The following is a 19,023-nucleotide window of genomic DNA, read 5'->3' on the forward strand; positions in this document are numbered from 1 at the left end:
CTTTCCAAGCTCCCAGTCCCCTCCTCGCCGCCGCGTCAGAGCCCTTCCCTGCCGAGCAGGAAGCCATGCGGGTAATGTCCCCCATCTGCGCCTCCCTCGCTCATCCTCTCCCTGGTGGGCAGCGCTGTGTGTGCCTGAAGGTACCGCCAGCCCTTTCCATGAGCACGGGATCAGGTTTGGGCTCGCAGGTCCCTTACCCAGGCCCTCTGCTCGGTGCCTGTAGGTCCGAGGAGCCGCCGAAGTGTCTGTCCTCAGAGGGATGCTGACAAGGTGCCACTTTTTCACCTGTTAGCCTCCACCTGCTCCCTTGCAAAGGGATATGAGGATATAATATGAAGGAGGAGGTTTCCTGCGACAGAAAAAGGAAATTGGTTCTGAGGGGCATTTCCTTACCCTTCAGTGCAGCTAGTGGTTCGGGACATATTTTGAGACCATTTCACACATGCTTCCTGGCGTTCCCATCCTTGTGTGGAAACCCAGCTCCTCTCTCTGCTGTGTTCCCCTTCATCAGGTCCCAGGATTGCCAGGCACAGTCAGCGGGGCCAAGCAAACGGGGAAGGGGGAACGAGGCTTGTACCCACATAAGGGCTCGCCGGCTTTATTTGGCTGCGGTATCACACAGAATGGCTAGGAACCAAAGTAGTACCGAAGACAAAGCTGCCTTGGAGCCGTGATAACCTCCGCTATCAGCCCTGCTCGGTGTCTCCCCAGGCAGAGCAGCGGGCAGAAAGCACAGCAGCAGCGGCGTTTCGGGAGGAAGAGAGCTCCTAGACCAAAGAGCAGGCACACACACGTTGCTTGGCCAAGGCAGTCCGAGGTGAAGGGCCCATCCTGGCTCCAGCAGGGTATAAAAACCAGGGCTTTGCTAATTGCGAGCCAGACAGCACGGCCTCGGGAGGAGAGCTGTGCACGTCAGGGCTGTCGGGCTGCTCCCTGCACAACACTGCCTGCCAGCAGCCCTGCACCTGAGCCACCCAGCCTTCCCGTGAGCCCTGGGACACAGGCAGGGTGGAAGACGGGCTGGCGTGACGTTGTGGAAAGGCAGCCAGAGCTAACTGAATTTGGTGGGCTCGGCTTGGCTGCCTGCAGGTCGTTAGAGAGCACCACGGGCATTGCCTCGGTGCCAGAGCACTGCAGGCCCCGCAGGCTGCAGGCACCGCCAGGGCCTACACTAAGCGTGGAGGCGGGTGGGTGTCTGAAGGAGGGGAAGGCCAGCACTGCCGTGGTGCACAGCGATGGCCTCGTGCCAGATTTCCACAGATTCAGGGGTCAGCACTGAGACACAGATGTGTGAGAAAGGGGGAGAGTGAGGGGGAGAGTCATACATGTGGCTGTTTGTTCAGTGCCTGCAGAAACTCCTATGGACTTGGACCCGGGCCCTGACTGCCTCTGGAAGAGGCGTATTCCCAAGCTTTGCTTTGTTTCCAGAATTCATTCAGGCTGCAAGGAGTGTGAAAATAACCAGCTTTTGCTGTGCTGCAGCCACACTTCAGCTGTGAAACACGGTCCAGATTCCCAAGCTGCTGCCTAAGGAGGAGGTTTTTGGTTTATGAGCCACGTTCTGCCCCCGAGTTACAGGCCCTCGTTTCTCTCCCTGGCGTGGCAGAGATGCACATAGCTGTGCCTCGAGGCCAGGATCTGCTCCCCAAAAAAAATCCACCTTCCAGGGACATCCATTGCAGCTGCTGGATGCTTTCAGTAAATCAGTTCAATTTCACCCAGGTTCCTGGCTGGCCACAGCCACTCCTCTTTTTTTTTTTTTTGGGTTACACAAGACTGCCTTGCTGATGGCAAGCACCACATCTCTGATTTTTCTTGCACCTCCAGGAAGATTTAATGCTGCTCTTTTTCTCTTTTTCTGCAATGCTGAGACGCAGCTTGGAGTACAACACGCCACCAGAGGAAATTGCCCCAGTGTTAACCTTTGAGATGGGCTGAGTGGCATGTATGATTAATCAGGGTAAATAACAGCAAAAAAATGATATTTACTGAGATTTAGTTCTCCAAAGAAAGCGCCATACAGTATGGCACAGCGGGGTCAGCTCTCCTGTGAGCCTAAGTCAGTGCAGCTGTGTGAGGTTTAGCAGATTTGTACCACATAGCTCCACATAAGTCTCTACAAGTCTCTCCTAAAAGTCTCTCCCTTTCCCCTAAAGTCTCTCCATCCAGAAGACTGTTGCTTAATGGGGAAAAACGTCCCCTAATTAATGTCCAGACAGCTTCAAAGGGTCGCAGCCAGGTGGTCAGAGAGATGGGGACCTTGGAGCCCCACTTCAGTGCAACGCTGCGGCGGCGGGGGCATGAGCAGCACCGCTGACATTTGCAGGCACAGATCATAGCTGGGTGAGGAACAAATAATTAGGAGTGATTTATATCTGCATAATGAAAAATAATGGCTTGCACAGACAAACATGACTGCCGGTAATGTCTGCCTGCTATGGGGAGCCCCTCTTCCTTCCAGCAAGGTAACAAATTAATTGGGGTGTGTGGCTGCTGCAAGCAAAGTCGTAAGTTTGCTTGCTGCACATCCCCTGTGTGCTCGGTGACAATGACATATGGGAGACAATTAAATAACCTGGGAGACAATTAAATAACCATAGTTATGTCCAGTTTAGTGAGGAAGCAGCTCCCCGTGTGAACTGGCTTTATACCGCGTGTCTGATGCCCGGATAGATGCAGGGTGAAGAGAAAAGTCTCAGTGGCTTCCCAGGAAGTTACCAAGCTGCTTCTTCACCTCTGTCCGGGGACTTCACTGCCTTGTCAACTCTGCTTTGTCCCAGCCGTTCTTCCCCAGGAGCGTAGGTTTGCTTTTTAACAAGGGGCCATTTGGTCTTTTAGCTTGATCGTTAGAGACCGAGCATGTGATTTGCGGTCCCACGGTTTGGGAGCTCGGCTCTTTCTCACAGCCAACGCCCAGCCAGCCAGCTGCGATTTTCCTGCTGTAGGTGGACACATTGAGCACTCGGGAGTGACACAGAGCTGAACGAGTCCTGCTCTCGGTAATGAATAACCCAAAGACAATCAGCTTGAGGTCAGGGTCTGACCCGCAGTGACAAAACGCCAGCCACTTGATGTAGCGGCGGGATGCCGGGGGTCACGCTCCTCCCAGATCAGAACCAGCCTGAAGGAGACCGGCACCAACCCCAAAACCCATCAGCTCCACATTAAATCACCCCAGCCCTCGCCGCGACACCCAGCTAAGGAGGCAGCGAGCTGAGCGAGCTTCTCCCAGCCTCCCAAGACTCAACCGAGCAGATGAGACCTCTTCAGAGGCATGAAAATCGTGCCCACTGGCCTGGAAATCACAGCACCCTTCTCAGCATCACCCCAGAGACGAGATGGCGAGTGCTACCCGCCCCGAGAGCGCAGAGGGGAGGCTCTGGGGACGTGCAGGGGCAGGGCTGGAGGAGGAAGCACCGCACCATTTTGTGCCTCCTTCCAGCGGTCCCAGGGGCAGGCGGCTGCTTATTTTTAGCTCCGGAGGTAGCTGAAGTACCACCGTGATATTCATTAACTCAATCCCTGTCGGATGGGAGCTGCGAGGCGGGGCGGGAGGCGGGTGGGGGGGCGCTTGGTCTGGTTTGTTTTGCTTTATTTAATTGCTCGCTTCGGCACAGCCGCAAAGCGTGGCAGGAAGCTCAGCGCCTCTCACCTCGGGAGAAGAGGGAGCGCCAGGCCCGGGGGAGGCACGAGGAGAAAAGTCAATCAGGCAGTATTTAAAAACCTACCTGCTGGGCCCGGAGGGGGCTGCAGATTTTAATGTCATTCCCAGCTTGAGATGCAGCCTGGAGAGCCAGAAGAGAAAGGGGGATCTGCTCTTCCTGGCTCCTTAATTGCTCGTTAAAGCATCTAACAAATGCATGGACTCATGGATGGCCCCACGCTCCTTGACAGAGGGGTTTTATCCTTGGTAGGGGGGAGGAGTATTTTTAAAGCTGCTCCTTTCCCCTGCTTTTGCTGGGTGTACAAAATCGAGAGTGGAATGGTTCACTGGGCAAAACAAAACCCAGCCTGGGACAGGGCTGCTCCCGTTCAGCAGGAGCAAGGAGCCCTCCTGCCCCAGCTGCAGCTCCTGCAGGGAGCCTCAAGTCCCCAAAAGAGACTCCCGGGGACTGCAGGGATGCTGCAGCTTCTCTCTGCTGGCATCGACCAAAATAACGCCCTGCCCTGCGAGCTGAGCCCCACGGCCAGCCCGAGCAGACGTGATACCTGTGGCTGGGGATGCTTGTCCCTGCGAGGGGACACCAAGGCCAAGAGGCCATCAGAGATGAGCAGATCTGAGACTTAGGCCTGTAAATCCCCCCTACCTTATTGCAGGTAACATACGAGAGGCTTCCTACCCCCCTAACCGAAAGCATCTCGCTGCAGAGCAGTTTGGGCAGCTTGCTAAGCACACAGCTGAAGTCAGCAGCGTGTCCGTGAGCTGGACGGCAGCCCCGAGCCCGCTGGCCTTTAGCAGCTCTCCTGTTATTTAGAACCTGGGGAAGGAGGAGAATTACAGCTGCAGCAGGGCAGGGAAGCCATACCGATGATTTATGAATATTCACTGAGCTCACGAAGCCCTCCGGGGCAGAAAACAAGCTTTTGAAATGAAGTGAACTCTTCAAGGTTCTTCGTTTGCCTTGGCTTTGAGGCGTGAGTCACCAATACTATTTCTCGAAAATGAGCAGAGGCTGTTCGGAGGGCTGGAAGGATTTCTGGGCACTACAAAATGAAGTTAAGCATTCTGTGAAAAAAAGACTTCATGTTCATAAAGTCTTCAAAGCGTAAAGACTCCCCCCCATTAAGTTTTATGGGATGATGTCTCCATACAGTACTGAGCCTTCAGCCCGTAAGGACCTGATGTTCTTGGGAACTGAAGCTCTTCGAGTGTTGAAATCTCCAGCAGCTTCTGTCTCCAGTGCTAGCAGCTCGGTGCCCTGTGATTTTTCATCAGTTTCATTAAACAGGGGCTGCAGAAGGGTTTTGATCCTGGCCGTGCACATACACGTTGTCTTTCCTAGCCATGCAACCAGGTTCTCATGGTGCTCCCCCACATCTAATCATCGCAGTGACCGAAGGAACAGTCCCTAGGGCAGCTCGGTTTGTTTTCCATCTCCTCTTCGTACAGCAGAGACACGGGAGCACAGGACTGGGGACATCCCGCACTCATGTTTTGGTAGCCTGGACCCCAGGGGGCTGATTCTCCAGCGGGCTGGGGAGGTGGCACCGTCCCGATGCCCTTGGGAACCCTACAGCTGCCCAAAGAGATCCAGCCCAGGGGGAAACGGGGATGGGGATGTACTGGGATGGCAACAGGGATATACAAATGGGACGTGAGTAAAGGTAATGAAACGAGGAGGTCGTCTGCACCAGCTTGCTGTAAGCACAAATGCAGGATAAGAGCTCCTCTTTGCCAATTAATTATAGTAATAATAATTGGTTTTGTGTCAGCTGGCAGAAATGTGAGACTTCGCCAATTTTTTCAATTAACAAAGCTATGAAAGAAAACCTCTGCGGATTAGCCGGCACCCCTGGGCTTCCAGGAGCCTGGGGGGGGGATGCGGGAGGGCTCCTTACTGCAACGCGAGCAGAGGTGGCCACAAATTCGGGTGTCCTGCTTCACAAACGAGGGAAGCACCAGCCCCTGCGGGCCGTCACAGGAGGGCTGCGCTCAGCTGTTCCGAGCCTGTCTAGACATTCCCATCCCAGATCTGAGACATCTTCCAGACCCAGGCTGTGTCAGAGCAATATCCTGCAGGAGAAGTTGCGGTTCCAGTGAATCAGATTTTTCTCACCGAAAAAAGATTCCATCCGAAAACCACCAGCTGGCCCTGCCCGCCCTGCCATACTCCTTAACCACAGGAGATTCCTCTCCATCTGAGTCACAAAGCGGCGCAGACAGCCAAGGTGTTATGTTAACAGGAGTTAGCCCCCGTCGCAGAGACAGACTGGTAGGAAAGAACAGGAATTCACAAAAAAAGCAATAAACCAGCAGCTGAAAAGCACTGTTTTTGGAGCCTTTCTGCTGCCCTTTCTGCTGCAGATGGTCCCTGCTTCAGCAAGGTCACGAACCTGGTAAAATGGGGATCATTGCAGGGGATGCAGCACTCCGAGAGGTGTAGGATGGATTTGTGCATACCTGGATTTCTTCCTGCTACCGAGAGGCTCTGCCCATATGTAGTGCCAGCTCAGTTGTCTGCGGATGAGCAGTATGTGTTGGCACGAGGTGGGCTGCACAAGGACCCGATCCTGCTCCAGCAGGAAGGGCAAAAGGAGGACAAGAAGGGCAAAAGGAGGACAAGATTTCCAAGGAAATCTTGCTGCATCCTCCTTTTGCCCTTCCTGCTGGAGCATACGGTGTGGATCCCAAAGCCCCATCCCAAATACACAGCCCCCTGCCCCTGAAGGCCTGGTGCGCTGTTTCTGAAATCTCCTGCCTTCAGCATCCGTGTGACCTCTCCTTTCTTCCCTCTGCAGGCTGATGCCAAGATGGTCTGCGACGTCGTAAGTCGGATGGAGGACACAGAGCCCTTCTCTCCAGAGCTGCTGTCGGCTATGATGAGACTCTGGGCAGACTCCGGGATCCAGGAATGCTTCAACAGGTCCCGGGAATATCAACTTAACGACTCGGCCCAATAGTGAGTACCCCCGTTGATACATTTTTGTGTTAAGCAGCTGCATTTGGACTTGTTAAAATTTTAACCAAAATGACCCCAAAGGTGTTAGCTGCCTCCCAGCACTGGATCTGATCATGGCTTTGCTTACAGAGGAGGATCTGTGATGTGTCACAGGCTGCTGCAAGGTAGGAAGGCGCAGGCAGGACTTCCCTGTCCCCCTCTGGCCAGTCTGGGGTCCAGGACCCTGAGGCCAGGTGCTCAGGCTGCTTCCAAGCTGTTCAAGGTTGGTTTCTACAAACCAACTGAGACAGACCAACCCGTGGCCGTGGCCGATGGCTTCTTCATTTGTCTGACAGATAACAGGAGGGTGTGGTGCCCTGCTTTGTATAGCATTACAGCTCTCGGGTTTGTTTTTCTGATAGTCCTACAGAAGGGTAGGGGAAGTATTTGCATTTATGGCGGCAGCGCATTATTCTCGTAATACCGTCAATGGCATCCATACCATTAGGGACCAAGGCCAGAGGTTTTCTTCATGGTGATGGAGTCCATGGCTTTGGTTCACCCCATTATAAAAACAGAACATTTACCCATAAACAGCTGCTCTGGCTCTGAAGAAACACTGAGTGTTCCCCCTGTTCCAGCTCAGACCCATTCCTAATGGTAATCCTTCCAATGTGCCCGCCTCTACCTAGGCAGGGAGACAAAGCATTTCATGCCATAATTTCAGTCCCAGCAGCTGTTGCAGTCAGGCAAAAAGTCCCCGTGGCCCTGTACTGTGTCTTGGACAGTACTTAGTAAATCGTGTTGAAGTATGAGGAACGAGTAAGCACAGAGTGATCCTTTTCCCAGTTACTCCCCAGCAGTCTGCTTCGAGAGCCACAGCAGTAGAGGTTTCCCAGAGTGGTGACAGGGGAATGCTCTGTCCATGCTTCTGGCTTTCGCAGTGTCCCGTGTCAACAAGTCCAGCAGCTGACTCATGCTCTTCGGGAGCTGCTGCCTGCTTGGATTGTCTGGCACCTCTGCTTAGACTTTTCCTGGATGTCGATCAAAACACGGACCCAAACGCCGGGGTGGCTGATGATTTTGCTCCGTGCGGTGGCCCTGATTGTCACCAGCCTGCACCAGCTCCTCCCATCCAAGCTGGCAGGGCACTTCGGGAGCGCAGAATTATTTCTGCTCTTGCGGCGCTGCAGCAGAACGCGAGCGGCGATGACACATCGCTTGGCACCGCCTGAAACCCAAACGGGAGCTCTGCAGATGTGTGCCTGGTGTCACAGCATCCCACCCGACCGTTCCACACCACGAACGACTACAGCCGAGTGACGATCCCAACATTATGCTGACTTTTAATCACGACTGGGTGGACAGCTCTGCTTAATCTATATTGCATTGCCGGTAACAGCAAAATCTGCCTTTTCTTGCCAGTTTTTTTTTTTCGCACAAAATAAGGATCTGATGGCAAAAGCATACCATTAGAGAGATAAATTGTAGAAAATGCCAGTCCTAATTGCATTACAACCTTGTGGAAAATTCTTCAATTGTTTTAGAGCCAATTACCTTGAGGAAAGCATTTTGATTTTCCTTCCGTGCACTACAGCAGTTGAAAATAACAAGCGTAGCCCCCCCAATGTGACCAGATGCTGGGCAATTCATCAGCAAGAGCTCTGAAACCACAAGCAGCTTCTAGGCTCTGTGCTGTGGTATTCACAACAATATCAACGCGTAGTTGCAGCCCAGTGCAATTATTTTCGGTGTCTAACAAAGTCTCTTGTGCTGCACTGGGATTCTCAAGCCAGTCAATGCAAAAAGAGAGGAGATAATAGGAGAAAGGATGGAAGGAGAGGAGAAATTCAGGCTTGCTGGAGCAAGCAGGAGCTTCACTGCTCCTTCTGCTATCAGTTGAATCAGGGAACCGTCTAGGTTGGAAAAGGCCTTCAAGATCACCAAGTCCAACCATCAGGCTGCCCTGCCGGGTCCCATCACTAAGCTATGCCTCTTATTTGGTTAAACATCGATGCTATCTTTTATAATAGGGCAGATAAATGATGGATTCAGCCGTGTGAATGAAGAATGGGAGCACACAGACCCGCATTCCCAGGGAGCTGGGGGCAGGGTGCATTGCTGTTCACCCTCTTGGATGCACCCAAGGCAGAGATCTGCCACATGAAGCTGGCAAAATGGCTTTTGGAGCATTTCCCACTTCTCACAACTGGGGACTCAAAAACCACCTTTCAAGGGGGTGGCGATGCCACAAATCTGTCACAAGAAGAGGACCCAGAGCTTTCCCTAGAAAAGCGCTCCTGTTTCCTACCCACGGGCTGAGAAAACCCCGGCCTCTCCTGCCCCAGGCTGCTGGTTCTGCTGTGGCTGGACAACAATTCGTGTGCTGAAGGTACCAAAGCCCTTCGCATCTCGTTCAGGAGCCTCTGGGGGCTCAGCCACCACGGGCAACGGGGCCTCCAGGCGTCCCGCTGCACCTCCAGGCCCTGGTGCCTCGCACCAGATGGCGATGGAAGCGAGAGCTCACTTGGCACTTATTCACGCCCAGTGGACACCCAGTGGAAAGAGGCACATTTCTCATTTAATCTTGCAGTGCTTCGGGGTTGTTTTCTTCTGCATGAGAAAAAGAAAAAAAAAAAAAAAGAGAGAGACAGATTTCTGTTTTTTGTTCTTCTCTCTTGGGAAAGGACTTCTCTGTATTGACACTGATACAGGCTTTGAAACACCAGCAACTACAAAACGGGTTTTCATTAGGGCTGAGAAAAATAAGTCCTGGAAAAAAAGCTGAATGTGGAGTTCTGCAGAGGTTGAAAACCAGTGATGGAGGTGAGCTGGGCTGCCGGCATACCGGCACCTCTGTTATTTCGGGCTCCTCTTGGTGCTGGGCCTGGCACTTTTGGCAGGAGGGAAGTTTGGGAAGTTTGCTGCTGGGGCCAGGGCTCACGGCTGCTCGGTGTGTGTCACATAGCCTGAAGGTGGCCAGGTGACCCACGGGCTGGTGGCCAGCAGCAGGGGAGCATCAGGAGCAGCTCAGGCACCTCCCCTCGTCCCCAGGTGCCGCACACCCCTGGCTATGCTGCGAGCTTTTCAGAAACATTTTCAAGGAACTGCTGCTTGGACTTTGCTCCGAGGTCAGCCCTGGCCTGGGGCATTAGCGTCTGCTTTATTTAATGAAGGGACATGGGCCAGACACTGTGACTGTCCCCTGCGTCCTGTAGCTTCCGCAGTGACGGCCTCCAACGAGACAGAGCAGCCAGACAAAGCCAGCCCTGCTCTGTCACCAGCCTCACTCCCCTGGCCAGCGCAGCAGTGATCCTGCGGTGCTCTTCCAGGGCTTTACCTTGACTTTTTTTTTTTAATGGCTCAGACAACAGGCCTTCTGCTCTGTGCCCTGGGAGACCAAGGCACAGGCTAATCAACAGCCTCCGAGAGCTAGCAGCATGGTTCTTATTAGTCTGTCGTTAATTTCTCTGAAAATAGATGTAATATTTCTTATTAGCCTAAACACAGAGTGATTAATAACGTCCCTCCTCTCAAAGATGGGCAGGAGCACATCGCTGTCTGCTCTCCCGTGCATGCCTGCCTAACAGCATGGACTTTCCTGCAACTTTTACTTCTTTTAGGCTCTAAATTCAGCCTGTCTTTAGCATGGTTTTAATACCTACTGCAAAGGAAAAGTAGAAAATAGCACTTCTGCAAAGCAAAAATGAGACAGAGGGAAAGGGGAGGTTCCATAAGAGGCCTCCTGCGTCTTGTACAGCAAAAAGTAAAACAATGCGGACAGGAAGAGAAGGGAAGAGAGCAAGAAGTAGCAGTGGGTTTCATCATTTTTCATTACTGCATTTTTTCATCATTCCCTAAGGCAAATTTACGGGTGGGTTGAGTTCTACATTCCTAATCTCTTGATTATGTTTTTATTCCTACTTCGTCTCCTCTTCCTTTCTTGTCTCCGTGCCTGGGAGCTAAATCTACCTCTGATCATCAAAAAGTCTGGGCATTGCTGATGCCTTTTCTTGTCCAGCCAATTTCTGTCTGTGGAAGCACATCTGTGACCCACATTTTGCTTTCAAAATCAGCAAAATGGAGGTTTCCAGCTGGTTTCCTTAATCTCCTGCTTTTGTTCGGATGTAAAAACCGCCTTGTGTTTCCCGTCCTCGAGTTCCTCGCTAGCCTGGTCAGTGGAGGACAGTGCAGAGGGCAGCTGGGATCTGAAGCACCCAGGGCCAGGGACCTGCCTTGAAAAGCCCCAAACTTGAGGGGAACGGAGCAGACGGAGCCACACGAGCAGCAGTTTGCCATGTGCCTATCCACACAGGCAAGATGTGTAGGCAGAGCCAGTTTGCACGTCCACACACACAAGAAAGCCAGAATCCATCTCAAGTTATTCTCCTCCTGCTTCCAAGTACATTGAAAGATCATTCGGTAATGCCAGGGCTGTGAAACTACCGTGAAACTGCAAAGCATTTTAGGCCTGCGTTCAACCCATCCGTCTTCACACGTCTGAGGTGTCAGGGCTGGGAAGCTCGCTGCTGCCTTTGGCTCTCGGTGCTGGGAGCAGAGGGAGGGAGAGCTGCCTCCGAGGAGGGATTCAGACCTCGCTGTGCCCAGAGAGGGGGAGAGATGCGATTGTGTCGGCTGCCCTGGCACAGCTAGCTGCAGCCCCGACATCTCTGGGCTGTGCCAAAAACCAAGCCCAATCCGGACACCGCTTCAGTCGCTCCATCTCCAGGAGCTGCTCTGGCAGGGCCTTGTGGAAATGTGGCACCAAACACAGGATAAAATACCTCTGCCTTCCCCCTCGCCCTGCCTCACGTGGGGCTGCTTTCTGATCTCTTTTCTTTGCAGAGGAATTGTCTTTGCGTGCTGGTATCGCCTTCCTTGCCAAAGCTCATTGCATCCCACATGCCAACGCGCACTTTACCTTGCAAAAAGAGAGCTAAGAAATTAGAGCCAGACGTTGTCGTGATGTAGGGACTGCTTCTAGGCTGAGCCCCAGCACGGCGCCATCGGAACAGGTTGCCCAGAGAGGCTGTAAAATCTCCGTCCTTGGCACTGCTCACAGCTCAGCCCCCTGAGTCTCAAACTGAAGTTAGCTTTGAAGTTGGTGCTGCGTTGAACGAGGGGACGGGCTGGCTGAAATCCCAAGGTCCATCGAAACCAGCACTTCTGGGTTTGCTTGCTGGCTTTTTTCCCTGTCATAACCCCGTGTTCAGAAGGGAGAAGGGGTGTTCAGGGTTGGGGCTGTTGCCACAGACCCCATGAGCTGAGAGCACCGCGGGCGGTGACCCTCTCTCCAGCTCCAAAGGCACCTCGTGTGCGGGTGTCCCCAAGTCACTGGGACACCTCTGGCCGAGATGGGGCTGGAGAGCAGTGCAGCTTTCCTAGGGACTCTGGAGAAGAGGCTACGCACGGCCAGGCAGTGGATAGCCGATCCTATTTAGCCCACCAGCCCTAATTTAGTACTTGTGCAAGCGATACGCCCAGGCTTCATTACCCCAGGCGAGAGCTCTGTGCTTCAGGACCGTGCAGCTCTGCGAAATTGCTTTTGGCAGCAAGGTAAGCGTTCGGATCATGGGACTTGTGGGACGTGGGCATTACGCACAGCTATCAGGACACGGTCCGTTTTAATGAGCTGCAATTGTTGCTGGCGCTCTCAGACTGAAGAAAGAAAAATTATAGGTCAAGGTTTTGCATTAATATTCCCATCAGGTGCATAGATTTCATTTTCTTATCACAGCTTTTGCATTAGAATATGGTTTTCTGTCCGCCCTTCTTATTCGTGCCTGTCACTTGAGCTCATTTGTGTTTAATTGGGGGGAGTAGCGGCGTAAATGGAACAATCCAATTAATTGGGATGACTGCATTGCACTGTTTATTGAACAATCCACCTTTGTGTCTTAGAGCCCAAGCAGACAGGGAAAATACATCACGGGCAGAGATGTAGATACATTTGTCTGAATTTATGGTTTAATTTACCCCTGTAAGTAAATATGCCCACCAGCTTTGAATAATGAAGTTCCCCCTGCGATAAGCAGAACAAAAGAGCTCCTAAGGGCCAGAGCTGGCTGCCTGGAGTCACCAACGTGGCGCAGATCCCCCCAAATGAGATGCAAATGGGATTTGCAGGGAGGAGCAGCTCCGCCACGTCTGGGGGTGCCAGGTCTGCGGTGGGGCTGGCTCTGGTAGCGACGCCTCCGTTATCCCAGCCGGGAGGTGAAATTGCAGCCTCGCAGACCTGAGGGCTCGCTGGAGGTCCCAGGCTCCAGGGTTTGACTCAGAAGTTAAGGGATCACGATTGTTACGTGGCTGCATCTGAGTGTGAGCTGGAGCAACAGCACAACGGGAAGGATGTGCTCTTGGAAAGCAGCTCGATGGTTTCCAGCATCCCAACCCCAGTCTTCGTTCATCTGGAGAGCCAATTTCACCAAAATCAGGTGCAGCCTCTCCCAGGGATGCCTCTTTTGGCCCAAAGCAGGGTGGAGGCCATGTGGTGGTGTTTCCAACGTGGCTGTGAAGCAACACTCACCTGCCCAGCCCACCAAACACTGCCCGGAGGCTGTGAGGACTGAGTTTCCTCACCAGCAAACCCACCTACAAGTAGGAATGTTAATTCTGCAGCCAGCTCCTCCAAAACCTCAGCACCTCCTTGGCTATGGAGGCCAAAACTGGTGGCACAGCACTGTCACTTCTCCCCTCCTAATCCACCTTTACCCCAAAAAATCTCCCTAAGACCCATGTGAACAGACCCAGGGGACAGCCCAGACCACGCTGTGGGCAGGAGTTTGCTCCTTGGGGGCCAGGGCTCAGCAGCACCTTCCTCCTCCATCCCTTTCTGCACTGCCACGTGGCATCATAACAACGCTGTGTTTGGCCTGGTGCTTTGTAAAACCTCTCCTGACTAAATAAATCACTGTTTAATGACCCGCAGTACCAGTCGGGGCTGTCCCAGTGTCGGTGAAGCTCCCACCCAGAGGGGTAGGACGAGGGCAGCAGCTCGTGCTGGTTCTCCCGTTTGCACCAGGGGCTCTGTCAGATCAGGAGATGGTCTGGCACTAGCAGAAAATATCCTGGTTATCATTTTGTCCCCTTCCCAAACCTGGGAACCACCCCTGTTGAATCGAAAATGATGCCAGCAGGCTCCTTCGGGTGCCACAGCTTGGCTAAGGGGAGTTGGCAGCCAGAGTTCATTTGTGCAGAAATCAGCTCGTGGCCTGGAAAGAAAGAAAATAAAAGTTTTTTTTAGTGAAGTTTGGATTCTGTTGGCCTGGACAGACACCAGGCAATGGCTTGTCCAGGGTACGAGGCTGCAGGAACCGGGTGGCAAACACTGAGCCCCTGCGTGGCCGCTTTGCCTGAAGAAGGGAACGCTGCCAGGGTTTGGCAACAAGCTCTTCCCTTCCCATGGCTGGTTCAGAGAGCAGGAACAGCCAGCACCACCAGTAACCTCGCTTCGATTTCCCCCCAAAGGCGACCTGTTGAACCGTAGCCTTGCACCCTGCCTAATCTGTTCCCATCGCTGCCTGACAGCTCTGACAGAAACGGCTCCTTCCTCGCAGAGGGCTGGGGGTGACAGATTCGGTGCAGAAAGATCCGACTTTTTTTTGGCCAACTCTTTGTGTATTTTTAGGCTGCGATGTCCTTACGAAACCAGCTGGAACTGGCAGGCTGCCACCATGGGCTGGGGTGGGTTGGGGTTTTTTGTGTGTGTGTGTGTGTGTGGTTTTTTCCTTTTGTTTGTTTCGCTCCGGTCGTTTTCTCACTGATACCCATCTCCTACCCCCTTTCCCACCGGCTCCGTGGGCTCGCAGCCCCCAGCCACGCAGCAGGACGGCAGCTCCAGGGCCGGGGTGTCCCCTGCAAGCCCCCATCTCTTACCCCAAAACCCTGAGATCCTCGAGATCCAGGCAGCTCCAGCCTGGCCCCGGAGGAGCCCCAATTTCCCTCTCCTTTTTCGCACCTTGCAGTTGGCACCGCGTGCGCTCAGCTGCGCTGTCACAGCCCCTGCAAAGCGAAGGGCATCGCTCGCACAGGGATGCTCTCGGGGGTCTCGGGGCCAGGTTGGGACCCGGCTGCTCCCCACGATGCTGCAGGTCTGTGGTGCATCAGCCAGCAGAGCTGGCAGGAGCCCGCTGCTCGCCAGGGCTCTTCTTCACATGCCCGGCGTCAGGTCTGGCACCGGCTGCTCCGGGAGGCGAGCGCGGAGGTCGTGCCTGCTTCCCGATGGATTTGCTGCTCATTTAAATCCTTAAATGGCAAAGAATGGCAGGAACGCGGGGATTTCTTTGGAGGCAGGCTCCGGGACAGCACAAAGCATCTTCCACGTGGGGCTGCAGACACCGGTGGCGACGCAGTGACGGGGTGGCCCCCGGCTCCTGGCCCAGAAATCGTCCTGGCTTGGAAGGAAAAGGAGATGAATGGCTCAGGAGGAGCCACACTGAGCCCAGGACGGGCAGGACAGGGCAGGGCAGAGCAGCCCTGCTCACACGGGATGGGTTTGTCTCCCTTTTCCCCTCCTTCCCACTCTGGCTGCCCCCAAGCAGCAAGAAGCGCAGCATCGCCACGCGCAGGTGTTTGAGGTTATGAGTAAAATCCGAAACCAATCATGAGCTTAGCTTAAAAAGCCCACGTTTTTCAATATATATTAAGACAACCATTGGAAAATTGCTTTTATCTGCTGCTTCCTAAGCCCCCTGGCTTAGGCTGTAAAGCCTTTTGTCTGTGAACAGGAGGGCTGGAAAGTCCTTTTTTATTTCCTTAAGCAAATAGTCCATCTAATATCCAGCCTTGCGGGGCCAGGGCTTTAAGAGAGAACAAAAATGAAAAAAACAAAAGTAGCAAACGCCGTGACGGCAGCAGGGAAACCACAGGAGCAGGCAGGGATGGGGATGCAGCACCCGTGAAGGGCAGAGCAGGGTTGGGGGGCACAGGTTCAAGCTCCTCACGATACCCCTGAGCTCTGGGGCACGTTGATAATAAATACACATATTTATGAGATGCTGAAGCCCACGGTGGTGAGGGCGGCGAAGGATGAAGCAAAGCAAGGCAGCAGCCCTCAGCCTGGCACAGGTGGGCAAGGGAAGAGCTCGGGAGGTTTTGGTGTCCACCTCCACGGCCGGAGAGTCCCAGCGCTCAGCCCAGGCGGTCGTGTGGGAGTCAGGATTCACCTCGTGGAGCCCCGGGCAGCGATCGTTTCCCCCACTAATTGATCTAATGGCCCTAATCAGCCCTGCAGCAAACACCGCTTAATTTCTTGCTTACCCAGGCCAAGCACTGAGCCAGTTTCCAACCCGCACCCACTGACTTCCAACTGCTTTTTCGGCGTTCCCCTCGTACCACGTTTCTTGGTGCTGCCACGCTGATGGCCACGGCTGGGGACAGGGCTCAGTGACACACACGTGGCCGATGCCTCAGGCTGTGCCAGGCTCTGCTTTCCCCCAGGATTTCATTCACAGCCCCGCAGAGCTCTGCACACCCGGCTGCTCCGTCAGCCCCCGCGGCTCCACCGAGGCAGCAGGAGCGGGGTGATGAGCATCGCCCAGATCTGGGGCTGGGTTCGTGCCAGGTATGGCCTTCCTGCCTCCTCCTTCTCCTGGAGAGGTGACAAAAGCTCCCTATCTTCTTTTTTTTTTTCCCCCCAAAGCCTGAGGATGCACCCGCCGATGAGACGATCATTGATCTGGGCAGGCAGCCAGCCACGACGGGCCAGATGCACTTGAGGCTGACTTTTTGACCTTTTCCCATCACTACAGACCTCCAAACCCCCAGCTCCTATTTTCCTGAGCCCCTGACAGCCTACAGCCATGCGCAGGCTCCAGGAAGGGCCGATGGGTTTGGTGACAACAGTGCAGCTCAGTGCCCAAGGAGGCTGGAGTACGGGCAGAGCAAACGCCTGTCCTTGTGCCAAACCCCCCTGCCTGCACCTTCCCCACCTCCGGCACGTACAATGCATTGAAGTGTTTGAGTGAAGGGAGCAGGCACCTCCTCAGAGGTCCCCCGGGGTCTCTTCTGGGGCTGAAGGTGTTGGGAAAGGAGGGGAGAAACGCTCCGGAGCCTGGCTTTTCGGCAGAGCCTTCTCCGAGCCGTTGGGAGTGGAGGGAAGAGATAGAGGGGAAAAGAAAGCAGGCACAAACCGCACCGTGGAGCCGCGCCAAGGAAGTGTCAGCTCTGATTTTGGCATGGAGTCCCAGCCTCCCTCTTGCTGGGATTTATGATGCACTCTGCCTCGCTGTAACCCCTTCCCTGCCGGCTGCGCCGTCACCCGGGGCTGAGCAGCAGGTTTGCGGGGAGCACCAGCGCTGAAAAGAAAGGCAGTGCCCCAAAACCACCAGCCCAGGTCACAAAACACCCCGTGAGCTGCCAGCGAGACTCTGACAGCACTTCTAGGGGCACACATCAGCATTTCCCAGCCCATCAGTGTTGCACGGGGTACCCAGGGTTTTACAATAACCATCTCCAAAGCCTCACTCGGGAAAATCCAGGGCATGGCTTGCTCCTGAGCAGCAGCACTGTCAGTCTGAGCATTTCCAGCCAAACAGTTCCATGGGTTTGCAACCCACAACGTGAGAAACAGTGAGCTGGGGATGTGCTGGGCAGCGAGGCCAAATCTGCAAGGTACAGGAATAGGAGAAAGTCCGCAGAAACACGGGACTGCCACCAGTACGCATCCGTTGAGAGCTGGGAGCTGATAAAGGAGTCCAGGTAAAAACCTTCACTCGAATTAAAGTAATGGAACCGGCAACTTGGCATTAAACAAATCCCTTGAGGAACAGCTCATTGAGCAAAAAGACATTAACAAAGAAATGACACAAATAGAGAAGCTACAAAGAAACTCATCAAAATAAAAAGAAGATAAGTACTTTTGAAGGCTGCACATTTCTTCCAGGAACCCAACTCCTGCGTCCCACCCAGGAGAGCCACCCTTAGGGGTGCCTGTGCACCCAGCATGGGTGGAGCTGGGTGCTACAACTGAAGCTGAGCAGGGAACTGAGGCTCAGCCCTGCTGCCTTGGTTCAGACATCTGTGAGACCCAAAAGCATCTGCTTAAAATAGTTGCTAGTAAATAGAAGATGTGCTAAATGCACAGAGGTCACCCATACGTCCTATTTATCTTTCCAAAGGCTTCTCTGACTGCGGTGCCTGGCGATCAGCGCGCACCTGGGAGCTTTCTGGCCTCTTTCCCTGCTCTCCATCCCCGAGCAGAGCGTGGTCTCTGCCCCGAGAGCAGCAGCACCGGCCGTGGTGCTCAGCCAGATGTGGGCTGGGAGCCCCTCAGGCTGCTGGGGCTGGCCGTGAGGCTGCGGGTGCCTTGGGAGCATCTCAGCGAGCAGCCCAAGGCTGTGGTCAGCCCTGCTCGTGCCATTCATCGTCCTTTTTGTCTTCCCTTGCCCCCAGAACCACGGGAAGCCGTGGATTTTGCTTTGACCCTGCTGCCTCTACTTCTGCCTTAATTCCCACCAGCCCAACCCTCAGCCCCAAGGCCACGCAGCGAGACCATGAGGAAGACCCAACACAAACAAGGCGTCGGTGTGAGATGGCAAGGCTGAGCACGAGCAATGGGGCAGAGACGTGGGGAGGAGGTGACCCAGACCCATCCCACAGCGCTCCCTGTGAGGACATGAGGGGCTCCTCTGGGGACTCGGGGGTTATTTTCCATTTTCAGTTTGCTTTGGGAGCCAAAAGGCTCTTTATTCTGAGAAGCTTCAAACATTGATTGGACACGGCCAATCCTCCCATCAGCTGGTGCAGTGCCACCAAATAAATAACTCTTGCATGCATCTGTAATTACCGCTTAGCTTGTGTTTAAATGCAGCATCATTGATCTGCAGAACTCATCAAAACCCATACAGGAATGCATGAAATTACACTGGTCGGGGCAGCGGAGTACACAACAGCATCCATTTTCAGCCTTCTTCGTTCACCAAAAAAGAAAAGAACAAAACAAGCATTTCTGTTATCGCTCTTCAAATCCCCGACTTAAAATTTATTCATCAATTTTAACATCGTTTTATGGGTTGCTCTTAATGTGGGGAATATAAATTTCTAACAGCTCGATGCTATCTGCCCCTACATGGGCAGGATCCCTGTGAGGAGCAGGATCACTGCTTAAGTGTTACAACACCCAGTGCTGCAAGTTCCTGTGGTTGAAGCTCCTGCCCGTGATTTAGGAAACCCAAAGCGGCTTCCAAGCGCCGCCACAAGCTTCCTGTTGTGTCCTCGGGCGAGCCATCCATCCCCTTAATACTTGTATTCCTCCCCAAGCACGTGTGAGTAACAACATCCCCCTGCTCGGGCGGGAGGCCGGGCGGACGCATCCATCATGCCCAGCGGGAATCGCGGGGCTCCAGCGGCAGCGAGGGCGATGCTGTGCTGCCCAGCTGCCTGCTCGAGCCGCTCTCCTCCCGTTCCGCAGCCAAGAGGAAGCTCG

General features: G+C 53.9%; 1 protein-coding gene across 3 annotated transcripts in view; it reads left to right on the forward strand.

The window, feature by feature from the left end:
* The window catches only part of GNAO1 (G protein subunit alpha o1), a gene marked incomplete at its 5' end in the record, with an annotated part of 129,380 nt that overhangs the window by 75,760 nt on the left and 34,597 nt on the right, over positions 1 to 19,023 (forward strand). For all 3 annotated transcript variants that reach the window (XR_014318336.1, XR_014318337.1, XM_082769981.1), the window contains one exon: positions 6,460 to 6,620. Coding sequence is in view for 1 of the 3 variants with exons in the window: in XM_082769981.1 (XP_082626107.1) it covers positions 6,460 to 6,620 (161 nt within the window). The remainder of the gene's footprint in view (positions 1 to 6,459; positions 6,621 to 19,023) is intronic.

This window comes from Aythya marila, assembly GCF_965140915.1.
Source record: "Aythya marila genome assembly, chromosome: 12".
NCBI classification, from domain to species: Eukaryota; Metazoa; Chordata; class Aves; order Anseriformes; family Anatidae; genus Aythya; species Aythya marila.